General features: G+C 37.3%; 1 protein-coding gene across 1 annotated transcript in view; it reads left to right on the forward strand.

Annotated features, from left to right (window-relative positions):
- MALRD1 (MAM and LDL receptor class A domain containing 1) overlaps positions 1-20,809 on the forward strand; it is a 794,572-nt gene that overhangs the window by 110,214 nt on the left and 663,549 nt on the right. Inside the window, exons 12-14 of the mRNA XM_047066301.1 lie at positions 4,016-4,162; positions 11,086-11,183; positions 18,953-19,126. Of these exons, the coding sequence (XP_046922257.1) occupies positions 4,016-4,162; positions 11,086-11,183; positions 18,953-19,126 (419 nt within the window). The remainder of the gene's footprint in view (positions 1-4,015; positions 4,163-11,085; positions 11,184-18,952; positions 19,127-20,809) is intronic.

The raw sequence follows: 20,809 nt of genomic DNA on the forward strand, positions 1-20,809 counted from the left end.
TTGTCATAATTTTAAAATATTACTCTGATGAACTCAGCAAAATTTTGCTAAAATTATGAACAGTGCCATTTCTCATGCTCTGATTAGAAATAGTGAAGTGTGTTCTATAATCACAGGAAGTTAAAATAAAAGCAACCAAATAATCAAAATCACCGTAATGAACACTTATAATATGAATAGATGATTTTTTAGATTTTATAAATACTTAGCGTTTGACAATATGGTGTCAGGCATTTATTAGTGGCCAAAATGTGTTTGGCTCCCCTGGTTTTTTTCAGATATTTATAATTGCAACTTAAACTTTTTGAATTATGTAGGGGAATTTTAATGGAAAAACCTAAACTTTGGTGACTGGAATTTGATTTATATTTTATAGCACAGATAAATTCTAGAATACTTTAAAAAATGTCCTTTGAAGTATACTGGGATGACTGTCATTGGTAGAAACAGCTGAGCAATTCAGCAAGATTTTTACGGAGGTGACTGTACCATTTTGCTTCCACATCCACCTATCTTTAGGGTGATGGATTTAAAAAACAAATGTACATTTTTCAAAGGACAGGGTGTTTCTCATGTTTTGTGGAAAGTGCAACGATTGACATTTTAACTGGTGAAACATCCGGATAATGAAAGAGATCAATTTTTCTCCCAGTGCCACATTTCAACATTTACATGACCCAAAGTTATTTTGTCTTGAAATCCTCTTTATATCTTTGCCTTTCAGTGACATAGACACAGTTGTGAAGAGCCTATGGAACAGTGGGGTGATGTTTGGGTCACATTGTACTTTCCATCCACAGTTATTGGTCTTATTGCCAATTCACAGTATTGCCTAGTTGGGCAATAGGATGGTTACTGGTTAAATCAGTGGCTACCTGAAGTGAATAAGATTGCTATTTGCACGGATTTATTTCCTTTGTATATTAATATGTATTGCCCAACAGGGCAATGTTGAATTTATTACCCAAACAGGAATGCTTGAGAGGGAGAAAAAAAGAGGTTTTAATTGTTATGCTAGGACAACAGGCATAAACTGTGGCAACCCAGATGGGTGGTCACCCCACCCATGGAAGATTTTCTATTCCAGGGAGGTGTATTCCAGGGGAGAATTTTGGGTACCCTTGGGAGTAGGTGGAAAAGTTCCTTACCATGTCCAAAACCAAGGATTTGGAACCTTTAAGCACATTTCAGAGGTCAGATATGTATTTTGAGTTTTGCGTATTTCTACACTCTACCAACTGAGAAGAGTCTGAGGTCACCTAATAAGTGGCAAAGTTCATAGAGAACCAAGGAATTAGACCAGAGGATTTTCCAGATGGCCCGGGAAACAGTCACAGCTTGTTATTGGTGCTTAAGACTGTCAAAAACCAGAAGAGATTCTTCTTTGAGGATTAACTTTTTATCAGTAGTACCCTCTGAACTCTGTAGCCAGAGCTGAGTAAAGAAAAACACATCCAGAAGATTTCCAGTTAAGTATATGGGTGAATGGCATTTCCTTGTCATGTGGATTCACCATTAGGTAGTATGCAACATCTTTTCATTATTATAATGTAGTCGTGTTTGTTTTTTGGGAAATCCATTTCAGGGAGAAGACAATATTTGCTTGTAAAGAAAAAAATAGCATTATATATCAGTTATATGACTGTCTAAACAAGCATGCTCTGAGATCTAAATGTTTACATGTAGAGAAAATTTAAGTGGTAGTGTTACTTGCATAGTGGACTTCAGTGTTTTAAGAGTTGACACGTTAGTGATGAACTATCTGGTCATGAAACCAGGCATCCCTGTTTACAGAAATTTGAAGATCCTTTGATTATTAAGATATAGTGAGCTCATTCAATATACTGGTCACTTTGGGCATATTATTTAAAATTGAAAATAGGGTTAGGAGCAGGCATATGGTAGTGTAGTCCCTGGTTTAGGGAGGCTTCATAGTTAAAGAGCTTTGTTGACAGACATTTCAAAGCCCAGATGTTCTGTTTATTAAATTTACCACAGACAAGTACTTAGAGCTGCTTTTCTCTTTGAGGGGTGATTACACTTACTGTGTGGGGTAATTGAGAGGACTAATGGTACTGTATGCAAAACCCCCGGCACCACACTGGGTACTTCCAGTCACATGTCTGTTGTTCTTATTACTAAAGATAATAGGATTAAATTTTTTTTTTAATGTTTGCTTATTTTTGAGAGAGAGAGAGAGAGAGACAGAGCGCAAGTGGGGGAGGGGCAGAGAGAGAGGGAGACACAGAGTCTGAAGCAGGCTCCAGGCTCTGAGCTGTCAGCCCAGAGCCCGATGCGGGGCTCGGGCACAGGAACCACGAGATCATGACCTGAGCCGAAGTTGGATGCTCAACTGACTGAGCCCCCCAGCTGCCCCAAGATGATAGCAATTTGATCCTAGGGAGCTTGTTAAAACTTGGAGTTTGTCAAAACTTCGGGTATGTTTTGACCAAGAATTATTTTGTCCCAGTGCCTAAAAATGCATATGCATGAAAAGGAGTATTTGGAAATAAATTCTTAAATTGTATTAATTTACTCCCCAAGCTATTACCTAAGATAGCCTGATACTATGATTCTTATTGTAGGTAAAGGGAATTTAAGCTCATAAAAACTAATTTCTCAAAAGCTCAAGTCAAGTTGTCGGAATTTCTAGTTTACTGCCCAGTCTTGCTGCATTTTTCTTACTAATTTGGTGGCAAAAGTGGTAAAGATGCTATGAAGCTTACCCCACACGTTGAATTAATCTAGAACTAGTTCTTTTTTTAAAGTTATTTTATGTATGTATGTATTACTTTTTTCCCAAGTTTTAATTTAAATTCAAGTTAACATACACTGTTATATTAGCTTCAGGTGTAGAATTTTAGTGATTCATCACTTACATGCAACACCCAGTGCGTATCAGGACAAGTGCCCTCCTTGATATTCATTACCTATCTAACCCATCCCTTCACCCACTTCCCCTCCAGTAACCATCAGTTCTCTAGATTTAAGAGTTTGTTTCCTGGTTTGCCTCTCTTCCCCCCTCCCCGTTCATCGGTTTCTTGAATTCCACATATGAGTGAAATCATATGGTATTTGCCTTTCTTTGACTGACTTATTTAGCTTAGCATATTGTCTAGCTCCATTCATGTCATTGGAAATGGCAAGATTTCATTCATTTTGAAGAATACACACACACACGCGCACACACACACACACACACCCCATATCTTCTTTATCCATTCAACAGTTGATGGACATTTGGGCTCTTCCCATAATTTGGCTATTGTAAATAATGCTTCTATAACCATTGGTGTGCATGTATCCCTTCAGGTCAGTATTTTTGTGTCCCTTGGGTAAGTAAAATTACAATTACAATTACTAGTGCAGTTACTAGGCCATATGATAGTTTGATTTTTAACTTTTTGAGGAACCTCCATACTGTTTTCTTTTGTGACTAATGTAGAAACATAAGTATTTCCTGACTTTTTAGTTGTGTATTAAGAGGGAAACGAAAAGCAAAGTTCAGAATGTCTAATTTACCTGCAATTCCACTGTGACTAGGCAATTTTTTTTTTTTTTGAGGAACTATTAAAATAGTGTAACAGAATGAATACCAAGGCACCAACCGCAAACTGTTTGGGTATCCAGAATCAATTCCCCTCTTTCAAATGGATCTTTTTAAACTACTGACTGAGCTGTTGAATCTTGTTGGTCTTGGCGGAGGAATCAGTTACTCCCTGCAAAGAAAGCTCTACTTTGATGGTGCATCACTGAGCACATTAGAGATGGCCACAGCCGGAATGAAATGTGCCAAACTTGTAGTTAGAAGAATGTAGAAGGGCGATGCCTCACACATCACATGGAAAACTCTGAGGGAAAAGTAAACTATTCTGATATTCAGAAAACGATTATTACAAAGTGGAACGATTGTTCTGCCCTCCGAAGTTAATTGGCTGATATAAAGTCTGTATTTCAGGAATTATGTTTCCTCCTTAATTCCTCCTCATCTGTTTTTTCCCCCCATGCATAACAGCACGTCATCTCACGTGTGATTTTGAGTCTGGTTTCTGTGGTTGGGAACCATTTCTCACAGAAGATTCACACTGGGAGTTCATGAAAGGATTGGCCAGTGGAGACAACCACCTACCTGATGCTGATCACATAGCAAACACAAATAATGGTAGGACATTTTCCTCTTAAAAAAGTGTTTGTTGTCTTTCATGTTGCAGAATGGTGCTACTATGTATTTTCATTTCTAGCTATAGACTATGTACATAGAACTCTGGTTTGTCTTGCTTTAAACTGTCATGATCAACATGATAATTTGTAATTAATTGAGTTTCCCGAAAAGAACATTGTTTTAATAAACAATGTTTTTCTTGCCACATTTTTTACTTTTTGTTTTATAATTTTTTTAATGTTTATTTTTGAGGGATAGAGCGCACAAGTGGGTGAGGAGCAGACAGAGGGGGACAGAAGATCAGAAGCTGGCTCTGTGCTGACAGCAGAAAGCCTGATGTGGGGCTCAGACTCATGAACCATGAGATCATGACCTGAGCCAAAGTCGGACACTCCACTGACTGAGCCACCCAGGCACCCCTGTTGCCACGTTTTTTACAGGGTTGAAGGCATGAGGGTGGGGGGTGGGGAGTCTTCTGATAATATTCTCTAGTTGCCAGAACTCATGTACAATAGGTGTGCCTTCTTTTTAGAGCAATCCAACTTTTTCAAAACAGAAAGAAAAATAGTTTAATCTTCTTTCTGGAAACAGAGAACAGAGATTTGGCACCAGCTATAAAATAAATTGACAAATACTTGAATGCAGTTTAATCAATCTTAAAACTTCTTTGTAACAATCTTCTTATGTATTTTTAAGCACCATTACAATTTTCATATAGCATCTTAAAATAGAGCAATTATAACAACACATGGCGTTTCAATCAAGGTTTGGGAATCTCCAAGGAAAACAGAAGGGTTTTGTTCTGTTTTCTCTCTTTTGTGTAGATGTCATTGCCTAGGTATATTAGTATCCTATTAAAACTTTATACTAACACAACTGTATTGTCAATCCTCTTTAAGCTCATACAACCCTCTTGAACATTATTCTGTCTCTTCTTTGAGATTTCCAAGGAAATATGCCAAACTAGCAGTGTTGGCTGTATTTTAAATTATAGCCATTGCAAACTGGGGTTGGTGGGGGAGCATGTCAATGGATGGAGAGAGAGACTTTGGCCGTCCATCTGTTGTCTAAAACTATAAACCCAGATTATTATTTCACAGTGGAGTAAGGTCCTAATTTGGGTGTGTGTGTGTGTGTGTGTGCACGCCTGTTAACCTTATTTTTCCTTTAAGATTTTGTGATGGAGTGGATTAAAGTTTGAAACAGAAAGGACAACTCATTGTCCATCTGTTAAAGTGTAATTTAAATGCAGCAACATTCAACCTTTTTGGTGTACCGTTCACAGAATTTGAACAAACATATGTAGTTGTATAACTATCAGAAAACTCAAGATCTGAAAGAGTTCCATTCTCCTCCCAAATGCTATGCCACTTTGCAGTCAATGCTCATCTCCCGTCTAGCCACCGGCATCTAACTGATCTGATTTCTGTCCCTATGATTTTGCCCTTTCCATAATGTCATATAAATATACTAATGTCCTATGTAGCCTTTTGAGTCTGTCTTCTTTCAATTAGCTTAATGGATTTGACTTTCATCCTTGTTGATTGCAGCTCCTTCCTTTTTTACTACAGAGTAGTATTCAACTACATTGATAAAGCGCAGTTTGTTTACCCATTGATCAGTTGAAGGATATTTTAGTTTCTAAATGTTGGTGATTATGAACATGCTATAAGATTTGCATACCTTTTTTTTTTTAATTTTGTTTTTGGACATAAGTTTTCGTTTGACTTGAGTACTCTATCCAGTTCCTTTGTTTAATTAATGTTTTCCTTCTGGTGTTGAGTGAAAGGGCCTCTGATTTCTGGCCCTTTCTGACCTCTGGGAAATATTCCAGTTGTGCCTTTTAGAAGTTGAAGTTCCAGGGGTGCCTGGGTGGCGCAGTCGGTTAAGCGTCCGACTTCAGCCAGGTCACGATCTCGCGGTCTGTGAGTTTGAGCCCCGCGTCGGGCTCTGGGCTGATGGCTCAGAGCCTGGAGCCTGTTTCCGATTCTGTGTCTCCCTCTCTCTCTGCCCCTCCCCCGTTCATGCTCTGTCTCTCTCTGTCCCAAAAATAAATAAACGTTGAAAAAAAAAATTAAAAGTAGAAATACTTGGGGCGCCTGGGTGGCTCAGTCGGTTAAGCGTCCGACTTCAGCTCAGGTCACGATCTCACAGTCCGTGAGTTCGAGCCCCGCGTTGGGCTCTGGGCTGATGGCTCAGAGCCTGGAGCCTGCTTCCAGTTCTGTGTCTCCCTCTCTCTCTGCCCCTCCCCCGTTCATGCTCTGTCTCTCTCTGCCCCAAAAATAAATAAACGTTGAAAAAAAAATTAAAAAAAAAAAAAAGAAGTTGAAGTTCCAGCTTCACTTAAGTTTCCTCACCTCCATGCACTGGTCAGTACTCAGGTGGAGATTTGGGGGAGGGGGAGACTCTGTGGATCTCTGGATCTTTCTCTCTGCAGCCCTGTCCTCCTGTCCTCTGCCTTGTGGACTCTAGCCAGTTGAGTGTCCCCAAAGTGGCATCTCCATCTTTTCAATTTGAAGAGACTGTCACACTCCTTCTGGCTCCCCACTCCCTACACGGCAGCTGGAAACTGTTTAGGCAGTAAGCTGGGGAAATTGTATGGCATAACTCATTTATTTTCCCTGTCTTAGAGATCATTGTCCTGTGATCCTACATACTCATTGTCTTACTTTTAAAATTCTTTTTGTTTGTTTGCTTCATTTCTTTGGTCTGGATATGCTATAACATATCTAGCTATCCTCTTATTGAGTGACAATATCACGACGGTGCTTTAAAATCCATTCTTGTACACACCTTCTTATATAGGGTGCTTTCAGTTCTATGCAATGAACAGCTATGAGTGAGACTACTAGGTTTTTACAGAAAGATATGTACTTTCCCTTCAAATCTTAACATTTAAAATTCCAGTAGCAAAATAAGAGTGCTTTTTTCCCATTTGTCTACCAGCAGCAGGCATTATAGTCTCTTAAATTTTTCTAATCTGTGGGTATAAAATGGTTGCTCATTTGTAATCTTTATTGTATTTTACTGAAAAAGATCTTTTCAAATATTTCTAATCTCCTAGATTATTTAGAGCTTAATTTCTCTAAAATTCTGAAGCTTTTAGTGTATATATTTTAAAAATGTGTTGTTAAATTTTTTAGGTTTTTGATAGGTTTTCAGCTCTTATAATATTTTAAAAACTGTTTTTGTTTGCTGGTATAGAGAAATGCCATTGTATTTTAAATATTGATCCTGTACGCAATGACCTTGCTAATTTTATTTATTATAGCTAAGTGTGTGTGTGTGTGTGTATGAACCTAAAATAATTGTGAATATATATGCATATATTATTTTATCTGCAAATAATGACAGTTTTATTTCCTTCTATCTGAATGTGAAGCCTTCTGTTTTCTTTGTTTCATTGCACTGGCTAGTTATTCTGGGGAAATGTTGAATAGAACAGGTGATAGCTTCTAAACTTGTTCTTGTTTCAGAAGAAAGCTGTTAATAACTCAACCTTAAGTGCTATATTTGCTAAAAGATATCCTTTATCAGATAGCGATGTTCCCTTCTATTCATAATGTGTTTTTTTTTGTGTATATATATATGAATGTATGTTAAAATTTGTCAAATGTTTTTTGAATATGTGATAACCATATGGTCACCATATTATCTTTTTTGTTTATTCATAACATGAATTTTTCAAATATTAAACCACCCTTGCATTCATGAACCAAATCTCATTTGGTTGGTTTTACTTGTTGTATTCATGACTTTTTATTCTTTATGGTAATATTTGTGATATTTATATAATATTTGATTCATTATCAAGTCCTCTAATATTTTCACATCATGTAAGTAGTCCCTTCTAGACCATTACATTAAAAGTGGATGCATACTTTGCAAAAGATGAGGTTGAGGCTGGCATGGACAGTTTAACCCACAGAGGCTGAGCCCCTCATTGTTTAATTTTTATACTGTGTTTGTCCTGTCACCCCTCTTGGGTGTGTATAAGTGTTTTACAATGAACCATGCAGATTACCAGGAACAATCTACTTGATATGCTGTAATTCCATAGTTCTCTTAGTACATTCTGCAAACCAGACTTAAAATAAATCCGGAGGCATATTTTTAGAAGTCCCTGGGTCTGGGTTCAGAGTTCATATTCTCTTTACTCCTTACCTGCCCATATAAATATTAAGACTATATTCTATGTTTTCAAAATATTAAAATTTTCTTAGGATTTCATTTAGCTTGCAAATATTCACTAAATTAATAATTTTATAATATCTTTCATTTAAAAATATATTATCTATTATCTCTTTCTATTTAATAACAGGGTTTATGGTCTTCTACAAGTTTTTATAATGTTCTTCATAAAAGTTCTGTCCTTTTCTTGTTAGACTTATTCCTACATATTTTGCATTAATGTAATTGTGAAGAGAGTATTTCTCACCATTTTTATGTCTAGGGTTTTATTGTTAAAGTTAAAAAAAAATGATTTAACCTTACCAAATTCTCTTATTAATATTTGTCATTATATAAAAACGTAAGTCTTGGGGGTATCTACTGTTAGGAATATATTATTGGCAAAACATGGAAACTGTCTCTATTTTTTCTGTTATGATTACTAAATATATTATTTTCTTGACAATTGCATTCACTAGACCTATGAGATAATGTTAGTCTAAGATAATTAATATTATCTGTTATTAATAATCATGACATAAATCTCTACTTTTTCATTTTAATGAAAATAACTTTGTTTGCCATTTAGGGTATTTATTTTGGGGTTGATCATTAATCTTCATTTAATTGTTTATTTTTAATTTTTTTTAATTAAAAAATTTTTGTGTTTTTATTTTGAGAGAAAGAGACAGATTGTAAGTGGAGGAGGGACAGAGAGAGAGGGAGACACAGAATCTGAAGCCGGCTCCAGGCTCTGGGCTGTGAGCATAGAGCCCGATGTGGGGCTTGAGCTCACGAGCTGTGAGATCATGACCTGAGCTGAAGTTGGACACTTAACCGGCTTGAGCCATCCAGGTGCCCCTACTTTTAATATTTTCTTAAGGTTATTTTCTTTGCAATGGCTATTTTTTTTGCCACAGGATTTTCAGTATTTGTTGATCCAAGTCTGATTTTACCCTTTAATTTGTTGATCTATTTGACTATGTTGATAGAGTGGCTAGATTAAACCAAGCTTCCATTCTTGGAAAGCACTGATTGGTCAGGACATACTTTTTGGATAAGGATTTCGAATGTAATTGATAAGTTCTTAATTAGAATTTTATACTATGATCATGAGTGACGTTGCTCTGCAATTTATTTTTTATGTTCCGATTTCCATAACTTTTAAATTAGAGCTATCTGGCAATGTAAAATGAGTTGAGCTCCATATATCTCTAAGACTTAAGATCCCTTGAATAATGTTACAAATATTCCTTAAAAATTGATTAAAAGTCACCTGTGGTGCCAGACATTTCCATAAGATTTTTTTTCATCACTTTACAAATCATTTTTGTGGTAAAACCAATTTATTCAAACCTTTTGCTTCTTTTAGATTTTGCAGTTTTAGTTTGTATGTCCCATCCTTCAATTAACTGCTTGTTTGAAATTGTGCATGTTGTTTTTAAATGACCAGGGGACCAAGATTTTTGAGTATTTGTTAATTTGTAGAATTTTGGTTGTCTTTTAAAAGTATTCAATTGAGTTTTGCTTGAACCTGGGGATTTTTAAGCTGGAATAATTTTTTCAAAATCCTCTTTTCCTATGCTATTCTTTTATAGGTGAAACCATTTAATGAGCTTATATAGTTTCTATCACTCTTAGTTTGAAATTAGGGAATAAGAGGTTTTATTCTTTCCTGTTGGTTTTGGGATTTTAAACCCTGTATAAGGGCGGTTGGCTGGCTCAGTCAGTAGAGGATGTGACTCTAGGTCTCACGGTCATGAGTTCAAGTCCCACATTGGATGCGGAGACTAGGTCAGTGTAGAGCCTACTTAAAAAAAAAAAAAAAAAGCCCATATAAACTGTCCTATTTTTCTCATTCAGAGATGATACTGCTGATTTGCAGCCCTGGTTGTTCGGTTAAATACATGGTGGTATCTATAAAATAATACATTTTAATTATGAAATCTTTTCCTTTCTGCGTACTTGTATCTAGGAAAATCACCTTCTGAATATGGTATTTTTCAGTCAAAATAGTTGGCTTTCCAAGTTGCCCATCACTTCATGAATCAAAGGGCAGGATCAGACCTTGGCATTGTTCTGCGTAGCCTTCCTTGTAAATTTTCAGTATTCAGTGAGGCTACCCCTGACAGCAGTTCAGACTATGTGATCTTTTGAGCTGCTAAGAGATGTTATCTCCTTGTACATTTGCCATGAGCACATCTACTGTAGTTAAAATCTAAAAGCAGTTATTTTGTTAACGCTCAGATTAGATCTTTAATTAAGCTTTCATCCCCACTAGCACAGACAACAATGTCAAACATGTAAGCCCCAGGAGAAACCAAACTCCACAGGCTGGCATCCTTCAGTACTTTGTGAAGAAACTTAAAAATCATGCTCTAATGAGAATTTCATAAGGGCATGTTGGATATCCAATTGTAAACTTAGAAGCTTCATTTAATTTGATTTCAGATTCTATTTATGACACGACGTAAGCCAATAAAAATATTTGTTTGGGGGGGTTAGACCAAGAGTTGATTTTAATCCATTGGATTTTATTTTAGATATTTAATGTTATCCATTTGAAAGAACTTTTGGTTATCTACAGAGCTAAATGGTACATAAGTAAAAATATAATTTTCTTTATCTGATTAACAGTTGAATGTGTGCAAGGATAAGGTGTTAAGAGCAAAGAATTACTAAATATACGATAGTAGAATTTATATCCATGTGCCTTTACAGTTTTTTTTTTTTTTTTTTTTTTTTTTTTGTAGGATCATTCATTTATTTCAGGTCACATCAATTTCCAGGAGTGGCCAAACTTGGAAGTCCTGTTCTTACAAAAGCACGCACTGCCTCTACCCCATGTCAGGTAACCAGTTATTGGGATTTGCATTGACCATTCTGTGGTTGTAAACTTTGGGCGTGGGTTACTGCTGCCAGTAAATGCCTGCTATCTTTTACTACTGTTTTCATGATGAACTGAGAGATTTATATGAGCTATTTCAGCATGAAATGTCATGTCCTTCCAAAAGACCATTTGCAACATATAACTTCAAGGGTTCTTTTTGGGGGCCTATTAATGAATTTTTCTGTCATTTTGTATTCTTTCCACGCAGTCCTTTCAAGAATCCCAAACTGGATACGTGCTGCCAAAACTGCTGATTATTTTGGCCAACAGTGTTAATTGAGTAAAATAAAATAATCTACACAAGTGCTTGTTGAGAGTAAGATGAAAGGGTGGAAAAAGGGAGATAAACACGGGCACAAAAAAAGAATTCCATTTTGTGCAATTTTGTTTTCTCATTTAGTCTTTCTGGTGCCAAGTAAACACAGACCAAGCAATACTCAGGCCATTTCAACAGCACAAGAGAGAAGAAAGCAGAGAAGGGCCCTGGAGGTAGACCTGGTTCAAATCTCAGTTTGTAGCAGGATTCTCGCAGTCGTGACACCGAGGCTTTTCTTTCCAGGAAGCAACTTTATTTGTGCGGGCACCTCTGGGTTGGGCGCGTACGGAAGAACTGAGCCCCAAATGCCATGTGGCGTAGTTTTTTATATGGTAACACACAAACATGTAGTCTGATTAAGTGGTTTCATGTTACAAGGTCCTGAGGGATGTTGTCACCTATGCATATAGCCAGGTTGCCTTGTGTTTTTGTTTTTGTTTTTTTTTTCCTTAGGGTAGAGATCCTACCGCAAGTTCTGCCACAGATAACATACTCTCCTGGAGAGCATCCACACTGGAAGCCTAGTATGAGCTTTTTCACAACCCTTTTTCACAGGGTTGTCAGGATTAAAATGTCGTTAAATAAAGTACCCGACAAAGGATCTGGCGCGTAGATGTTTACTAAACAAAATTCCTTTGTTTTCCACAAAATGAACACCTATGTTAGACGTTTCTGTTCAGCGTGCCTTGTTTTCAGTCCTTTTGAGAGTTCTAGCATGCCCATAAGCCCTTTAGGATTCCAGTTTATTTTTTTTAGTTATCAGAAAGTAATGGAGATCGATACTGCAGCACACTAAATTCATCATCTGTAAGTGTAGGGGTACAGCAGCTTATTCCGGTATTCCTGGTGACAAATTATGTATCATTCAGAGGTATAAATCTAATTATATGTTCAGCTTGATACAAATCTGAATGGGAGTGCCCAGAACTCCTAATGGATTGTCCTCCCTCTTCCCCCTCCTGCCCCCTCCCCTTGTTATTTCCTGCCCATTTCCTTATGGGGATTATATTTAAAATACCTGCCTGGACTCCCCTTCACCCAAATACACTCTACGCTTGCCCACCTTTGTTTTATTTCTATAAAATCCTATGCAATAGATACGGAATTTTTTTTTTTTTTTTGAGAAATCCTGAAGCAATTATTCGATCTGTAAAAGTACGTCACAAACTTGCTTAGCTTTAATTCAAGGCCATATACTGAAGTGATGTGATCGTGGTCACTGTTGTATACATAACACATGGGATGCAAAACAATAAAATGTGTTCTTCCTGTTTTGCAGAGATTCGGAAGTAAACATTAAGAGCTTATTAGTAATTCCAGAGACTCAATTAGAAATCATATATATTTTTTTCTTTGTAAAGATGACCTACATTTCCTATTGTTTTGCACTGGTAGCCGTTAGTTCATGGTCAGTGGGATTATGTATCAATTTACGATTGCTTCCACTTGGGAACAGTTTTCTCTCTTGTCACTTAAACTTGGAGCTTAGCTGTGGTGGGGCCTCAGTGAAAGCCATGGGCAATTTAGACACTTGATTTATTTCTCAGAACCAAGTACTCAACCCCCCAAGGCTTCAGTGTTAATGGTTTTCCTTGCTTTTTGGAAAAGGAAGAGTGTTTTAAGGAGCCATTACAGGCTGCCGGAAGAGGTATCTGTTTTTTTCTTTTTCTTTTTTTCCCCTTTTGTCTCTTTCTGCTTGAATGTTAGTGCTTTTGAGTTAGAGGAAGGGATATTTGGGTTATTTTATAGTACTTTTTGGTGTAGGAAGTAGAATTAGCTAGAGGAGGAAGGTTATTTATAGTCTGAGATACACAAAGCTAATGTTCTTTCCCAACAAAGTATTCTAAGAATATAGTATTACTTTTTTATAAGTCTGTGGTAATGTGTGGTACTTTACAGAACAGTGAAACAACCAAATTCGTATCTTCTTGAGTAATGAGAAAATCTTGTCAATTTTCCTAACTGGAACATATTGATAATAGTTATACTTGTGGAATAGCACTGTTCTTCATTATAACATGGTAAACTGAGGCAGTGAGCTAACTATAGTTGGGTGCTTTGATACGACTAATGTCTTCATTTTATGAAATGACACTTTTTCCCTACATAATCATATGAAGCTGATACACTTGAGAACATTTTTTTCGAAAGGACTTTAAAAACATGAAGCTTTCTTTTGAGTCTTCTTTTCTAACAATAGGCTTGTGGAGTCATTTTGCACAAGTTCCCTTGTCCTTAACCTATAGCCAGCACATGGCATCAACATGCACAATTTTTCTTACACCTCCCCCGGCTCCCCCACCTTGCTCAAGATGTGGACTTTAATTTAAAAGTATCAGAAGTCCCTTCAAGTCACTGTTGGAAACTCAGCACGTTTCCTTGGAATAGCCGGGAGATAGGAGGAACAACACATGGGAACCAGAGGCTCCCATTTCTTACTGATGTTGAAGTGTAGTTACTGTTTTGAATTAACTAGGAAGTATCAAATATGAAGGATATTTGTGCTAGGTATTAATATTTTCTGAGTTCTCATATTTGAGTTACTGTACTAAATTACTTTTAAGACTTCGCAATTCATCAAAAGCAGGAAGATTGAGAATACAAAGCTTCTGCTTTCGAGCTAGTTGGCATATTCATCTGTTTAAAAATAAATTTCAGCTTGTTTTGCACTTATTTTAATATTCTTGAATTCAAAAGAAATTGTAACTTTTTTTTAAAGTGAATGAGAATATCAGGGAAAAGATAGATGAAGCAAGAGATGGGTTGGTCCCACAAATAAAGTTTATTAGAGCCAGGCTACACGTTCGAACTAAGTTTTCCAGCAACCAGTAGAGACAGATGAGCCATCATTTGGTTTAGATTCAAGGTGGTAAAAATTACAAAGCAAAAATAGTTCTTTGGGGAATTCTCTCCTGAGTGTACATGGTGATCACAACGTAAACCTTCTTTCTCTGACTCAGTACACACACGTTGCTTGCCTGCTCACAGCCTGGATGCCTGGAATGCAATAGGGACCAGCTAAGTATGCGCTTGCCCCAGTGAAATGTCGGTTTTAGGGATTCCGATGGCAATTCAGTGTTAAGTGCTCCAAGAGGGTGAGTACAGCCTAACAATCATAATCCACTTATAATAGTTCTCTTGACAAGTTTTGAAAGACCATGTCTTGTAATGTTCTCCCAGTAGAGTGATGAACTCACATTCAACGAGAAATTTAGAAGAAAAAAAATTAAGTGGTTACGGAGTGGGGCTTGGAACGGTGCAACCCACACTTTGTTCCCTGATCGTTTTGTTTAACCTAAGGATAGATGTTAGCATATGGGATGGATTCTAGAGGAAATAACATGGTATGGGGGAAAGTAGAGCAGGTACTCTCTCCACCTGTGCGTGAGCAAAACACATGGAGGCTAATCATATAAATTAAAACCACAGATTATATTTAAAAAAAGTTGTTTTTTAACATTTATTCATCTTTGGGAGACAGAGCGTGATTGGGGGAGGAGCAGAGAGAGAGAGAGAGACACAGAATCGGAAGCAGTCTCCAGGTTCTGAGCTGTCAGCACAGAGCCCAGTGTGGGACTCAAACTCACTGACTGCGAGATCACAACCTGAGCCGAAGTCGGATGCTCAACCGACTGAGCCACCCAGGCACCCCGACAACAGATTACATTTTACTGGAGATTCTAAACTTCTAATTAAGCTTATTCAGAGGAAAAATACTCAGGCAAAAACATAATTATGACTAGGAGTCAGAAAAATCACTACGGGTGTGTGTGTGCAGGCGTGTGCGTGTGTGATGAATGATCCCGTTCCCAGCATGGACCTAACTCCCAGCTGAGTTTGGAGGAGCTACAGATATCTTCTTTTTTCTCTCTCCTCTCTCTTCTCTTTTTCTTGCCTCTTTTTTCTCTTCTCTTCCTTTCCCTTTCCTCCTCCTTCTTCTTTCTTCTATATCTTGAAGATAAGACAGGTATTGCACATACTAGGCAGGGTCCGATATAAGGCAGAGAAGGCAGGGTAGCCAAGCATTTGGAATGCAGCTTAGAAAGGGCATGAAGATCCGGCCAAGGAGTTCTAAGACGGAGGAGCCATCGAAAGAAAGATTCTAGGGAAGTTGAGGAAAGAAGCAGAATTTTTGAAGAGTAGAGATTCATTTGGGCACAGACCAAAATCAAATGAAACAAATAGGAAGAAATCATTTTAATAAACTCTTAAATAATGCCCCGTTAGGTCACTTCACAGAGTTAAGTATCAGAGGGCCTGATTACTCCTTTGTAGACCTGGGCACTCTTCCGGAGAATGTCACAGGGCACTGTAGGAGCCAAAGAGCAAGTGGTGTAGCCAAGGCCATTACCTTTGCAAGCTTAGTTGTTCACCTGTACTCGTAACTATTAGCGTAAGTCACCTGAAAAGCTGTCCTTTCCTTTGGTAATAAAAATGATGATTGGATATTTTTAAAAAATATAAATAATGCACAGAGGATGCAATTAAAACCAATAAAATGGTTTGAGCTTCCCCCTCTTTTTTTTCCCTCTCCAATTTGCAATTAAAGGAACTGCTTTGTTGGAAGCTCTTTTAACCACATGAAATTGTCCTGAATACACTAATTCAGTGCCTTGCCCAGTCACACTCCATATAAACCATGCCTTAGTGAAAACCAAGAGAAGTAAAACATTTATAAATATTAACATTTATCTTACTACTTTTTAATGAATCAGGCATGGATGACAAAAATAATTTCCTTTTAGAATTGTAAGTAGTAAATACATTTTAAATGGTTGGTATAATCTTAACATACCTGTGTTTGTAGTTCTGTTTAATAGAATTTTCTATGATAATAGAAGTTTTTCTTTGCTATGTCCAGAATGGTTGCAACTCACTACATATAACTCTTGAGCATATGTTGTAATGACTATAATTGAGGAAGTGGATCTTTCATTTGGTTTCATTTTAATTAATTTGTGTGTAAATAACCACACTATGTTCATATCTTTGCCACTGTATGCATTCTAGTTAATTGTTCCCTTTTCTTTTCATTCTCCCCCATAAAACTCTGGAGTCCCTAAGGACACCTAATGCTTTGTACCTTTTCTGACACAGAGCAGTGTTTTTCATTCTCTGGTGAAGTTTACAGATGTTTACTTAAGCACTGATGCTAATAGTCCTGCTCACCTCTTCTTCTTTTCCAAAAAGTACCTATTAACAAAATCTGAATACAAACTTCCGTAGTGTGTTCTGCAAGGAATTCGCGACACACATGATTTGACGTTCATGACTTAGTGTTCTACTCCCAGTGGGTAGCAGATTGAAAGGCACAGAGCTTGTGCACTTGACAGGTGCCTATCTGAAATCACAGCTGTATTAATAACTTTGTTCAATGATTTCACTCTTACCAATATTAAATTTGAAAACAAAAAAAACTTTGGAAGGTTTCTTTGTCTGTAATAAGCTGAAGAATTCTCCTTAATTCTTTACAATGCCAAGTCTGTTAAAGTAGTAAATTAAATACAAGTCTTGAGCTCTTATCCTGTGAAATATGGATCCCATTGGTATTTACTCTTAATACACTGTTGAAATACCTTAGCGCTGGTGATGTACTGAATGACAGTTTGACAGCTTGAAATTCTGATAGGGCATGCATATCTCTTGTACTACTAAGTTTAAAGCTCTGTTTTGCATATTTACAAGCTAGGAATAGGCTGAGACTCTAGCAGGGATCTAAAATTTAATTGTCCGTGAGGAACGTAAATCCTCCCTTTCCATAAAATCTAATCAAACACTGTTTGCCTTTACATTTCTTACTTACCTGCCTTGCTTACCTGAGTTTAGGGGAGCATGGTAGTCATGTCTAAAATGAAGTGAATAGCCAGAAAGAATTTTTTGATCAAGTTGTGGCCATTAAGTGGACACTGGAAAACTGTGCACTACATTGGAACAGAGAATGCTTGATCTTTTAAAGCTGGACAACTTTTTAAAAGAGCATATAAAACTTTTTCACCTTTAATTTCCACTGGAATTGGTACCAACCATGAAATAAATGGGTAGACCATACGTGTACTAAAATCTGTCCATGTAACAAAATAAAACAATAGCAGTGAAGAAAAAAAAAAAACAACCCAAGAATTTAAAATATGGTGAAACTGAAAAGGAGTCTGTTTTAATCCAAAGAGAAGGATTTTATTTCTGAGAGGCCTCATCTCTGAACGTTGTGTTTTCTTCGAATCCTAAGGCTGCACTTTTCAAAGACCTAATGAGAAAAAGAAAAAAAAAATGCCCTGTGTCTGAACTTTTTATGGAGATTTTGTTGACGTGTTTTATAGAGTGAATCATCCAATTATTGAGGTTGGTCCTGCCTCACACAGTACCTGTTACTTAGTAAATGCTCACTAAATATGTATTTGATAAATGAGGGTCCTGAATTTGATGTTGTTGCTACTGCTGTCAGTACCCAAAATAATTCTCTCTTTACGTTTTCTTTACTACCCAGTTAACTGCTCAAACCCTTAGATTAATTATGTCATCTTTGATAATGACTAGGAGGTGAAAGGATCACTCTCCCACTCCCAAAAAAGGATGTTTTCTTTACTTGAATTAAATTATGAATTAACAGTATTATAGGAGCTCCCAAGTTCTTTGATAATGTCCCCATGAGAAGAAATTAATGAAAAGTACTCATTACAGTTTTCTTTTATTTGAGAAAATAATTTTTCAACAAAACTTTTTTTTTTTTTGGTTTATTGTTTGAGACAGCAAAAGGAATACATAAGTCAAACCTGATCTTGTACACTAAGAATGTGTACCTCCCCAGATTCATGAGAAGCAGAGAGAAAGTTCCTTTCATAGAAGGAAAGAGCATGGAACCTCCTCTGGAAGCAGAGTGGAACTGCCCGTGGTGATGTGGACAAATACGTGTCCTCAAACTTGTCCTGGTTGCTAGTATCCCATTTCCCTAGACGTCTTTACAGTAGGTGTTAAACAGCTTTACCAGATAGTAGGGCTACCCTGAGCCTTTTCTTAAGGGCAGAATGCAAAGGACAGAGTTAGCATTTTCTGGGCTTGCGTGTTTGGAGGAAAGGGGAATTGGGGAGATTCTATTGAACACCAGAATGGTAGGTGATATATATATTTTTTTAATATATGAAATTTATTGTCAAATTGGTTTCCATACAACACCCAGTGCTCATCCCAAAAGATGCCCTCTTCAATGCCCATCACCTACCCTTCCTTCCCTCCCACCCGCCCATCAACCCTCAGTTTGTTCTCAGTTTTTAAGAGTCTCTTATGCTTTGGCTCTCTCTCACTCTAACCTCATTTTTTTTCCTTCCCCTCCCCCATGAGTGTGATATTTTTAATTATAGAAAAGCTCCTGGAGACAGGTAACTGGAATATTGATATCATTCAAAAACATTTTCAACAGGTGCGATTTTGGTATTATTTGTCTTGGCATTCACATCTCTCGGTTTTTACAAGAACATCACTGTCTGGGGATTTGCAAAAGCAAGGTGATCTGATTGGAATCTCCACATCTCAGTGGAAACAAGCAAAAATCAATCTCTATGTGAAGCCTGGAGAATCTACTCTACCTTTTCAGGTAAGCACGTAAGAAATCAATACAACTCAACAGAGGATGCTAATTTAATAGTACTTTTTTTTTCAGAGAACAACATACATAACACATATAAGTTGTTCAGATAGTAATAAAACAGGCACATTCACAATCGGATGAGTACAGATGTTAAACTGGTTTGAGTACTCAAGACTTAATGTGTGGAGGCTTAGCAAAAGTGGAGATAAGAATTGAATAGGAGGAAAAAAAGAACACAAAGAATTGAATAGGATGGCATAGCAAAGAGAAGAATAATAGGAAAATATTTATTTTTTAAGTGAGGGTGGTGGATTATACGAGGTAGTGAAAAAACCTGACCATGCTCACATTTTAATTCTGGTGCTTTATTTTCTGCTTTCCATTGATACTGAGGATTTAAAAAAAAATGATTTTTATTTGAGAGAGAGAAAGAGAGAGTGCACACACAAGACAGGGAGGGGGAGGGAGAGAGGGAGAGAGGGAGAGAGGGAGAGAGAATCTTGAGCAGCTTCTGTGTGCTGTCAGTGCAGAGCCCGATCGGGTCTCAGTCTCAAGAGCTGTGAGGTCATTACCTGAGCCAAACTCAGGTGTTGGATGCTTAACTGCCTGTGCCACCCACCTGCCCCAATATCGAGGACTTTTAATCAACCTTTTGTGTCATTTTCTTGGCTAATAATAAAAGAAGGGAACTGTAGTTAATCAAATGGCTGCCCAAATGGGCATGGCTACCTTCTGGATGACGTTTGAAAGGAGTGATTATAGATTATAGATTATAGATTATATATAGATTATAGATTATAGTGATTATAGATATATATATATATCTATAATATAGATGAAAACACAGAGTTTTTGGAGTAAGGTGGTCTGAGTTCTGATCTCTGTTCTGCTCATGGGTTGCTAAGCGATTACAAATTACATCCTTGAGCCTCACATTTCTCTATCTGTGAAAACACATAGTGATGGTAAGAGCAGTACTTTCGGGGAGTCCAAATATTAAAGAGAAAGTTAAAATGGTGGCCATGAACATGGGCTCTGGAGTCTGGGGTTCAAGCCAGGTGTATAATCATGAGGTAAGTGCTTAATCCCTCTACATTTGTTCATTCTGTGAATGGGGGTGAGGGTCATTGTTGGAGTGTTGGGAGCCCCTGATAACATACCTTATTGGTCCTCATTTCTGTACCAGTTAAGATAAATATAGATGTCAAACAGTAAAAATTTTAGAGAAGATGCCTTACAATTTTCAGCCATATGTTTAAATAACGCTTCACCTCAGAATAAATAGATTCACCCAGAGAACAACGGACTCTGCCAGGGAAATCCAGGACTCACACACTTTGGGAGAAACCTTTTCCTATTAGCCAGAGCTAACATCAGGATGCATGCATCTAAGAGTGGGAGTTGAAGGAGAGGCAAAGAGCATGTTTAGCACATCCGGCTTATTCTAACATCACTAATTGGTTAGATCCTCCTCTCCATGGGAGAGTCATGGGTAAGTAACAGCAGTGTTACTGCAGGGAAGTTCCTGTCCCTGGAAGTTGGAGGAATAGGGAATAAGTATGGACTGCTGTCAGTATTCTTTATAGAACTCCTGTAAGGATTGAATGATTTATACACATAAAGCACATAGTGGGTATTCTGGCATAGAGTGAACACACAAAGGTAGCCATTATTGTTCCTGTGATTATC

The sequence above is a fragment of the Lynx rufus genome, unplaced genomic scaffold (genome assembly GCF_022079265.1).
Source record: "Lynx rufus isolate CCGP_SWC_20201006 ecotype Redwood Valley unplaced genomic scaffold, mLynRuf1.p SCAF_7, whole genome shotgun sequence".
In the NCBI taxonomy this organism is placed as follows: Eukaryota; Metazoa; Chordata; class Mammalia; order Carnivora; family Felidae; genus Lynx; species Lynx rufus.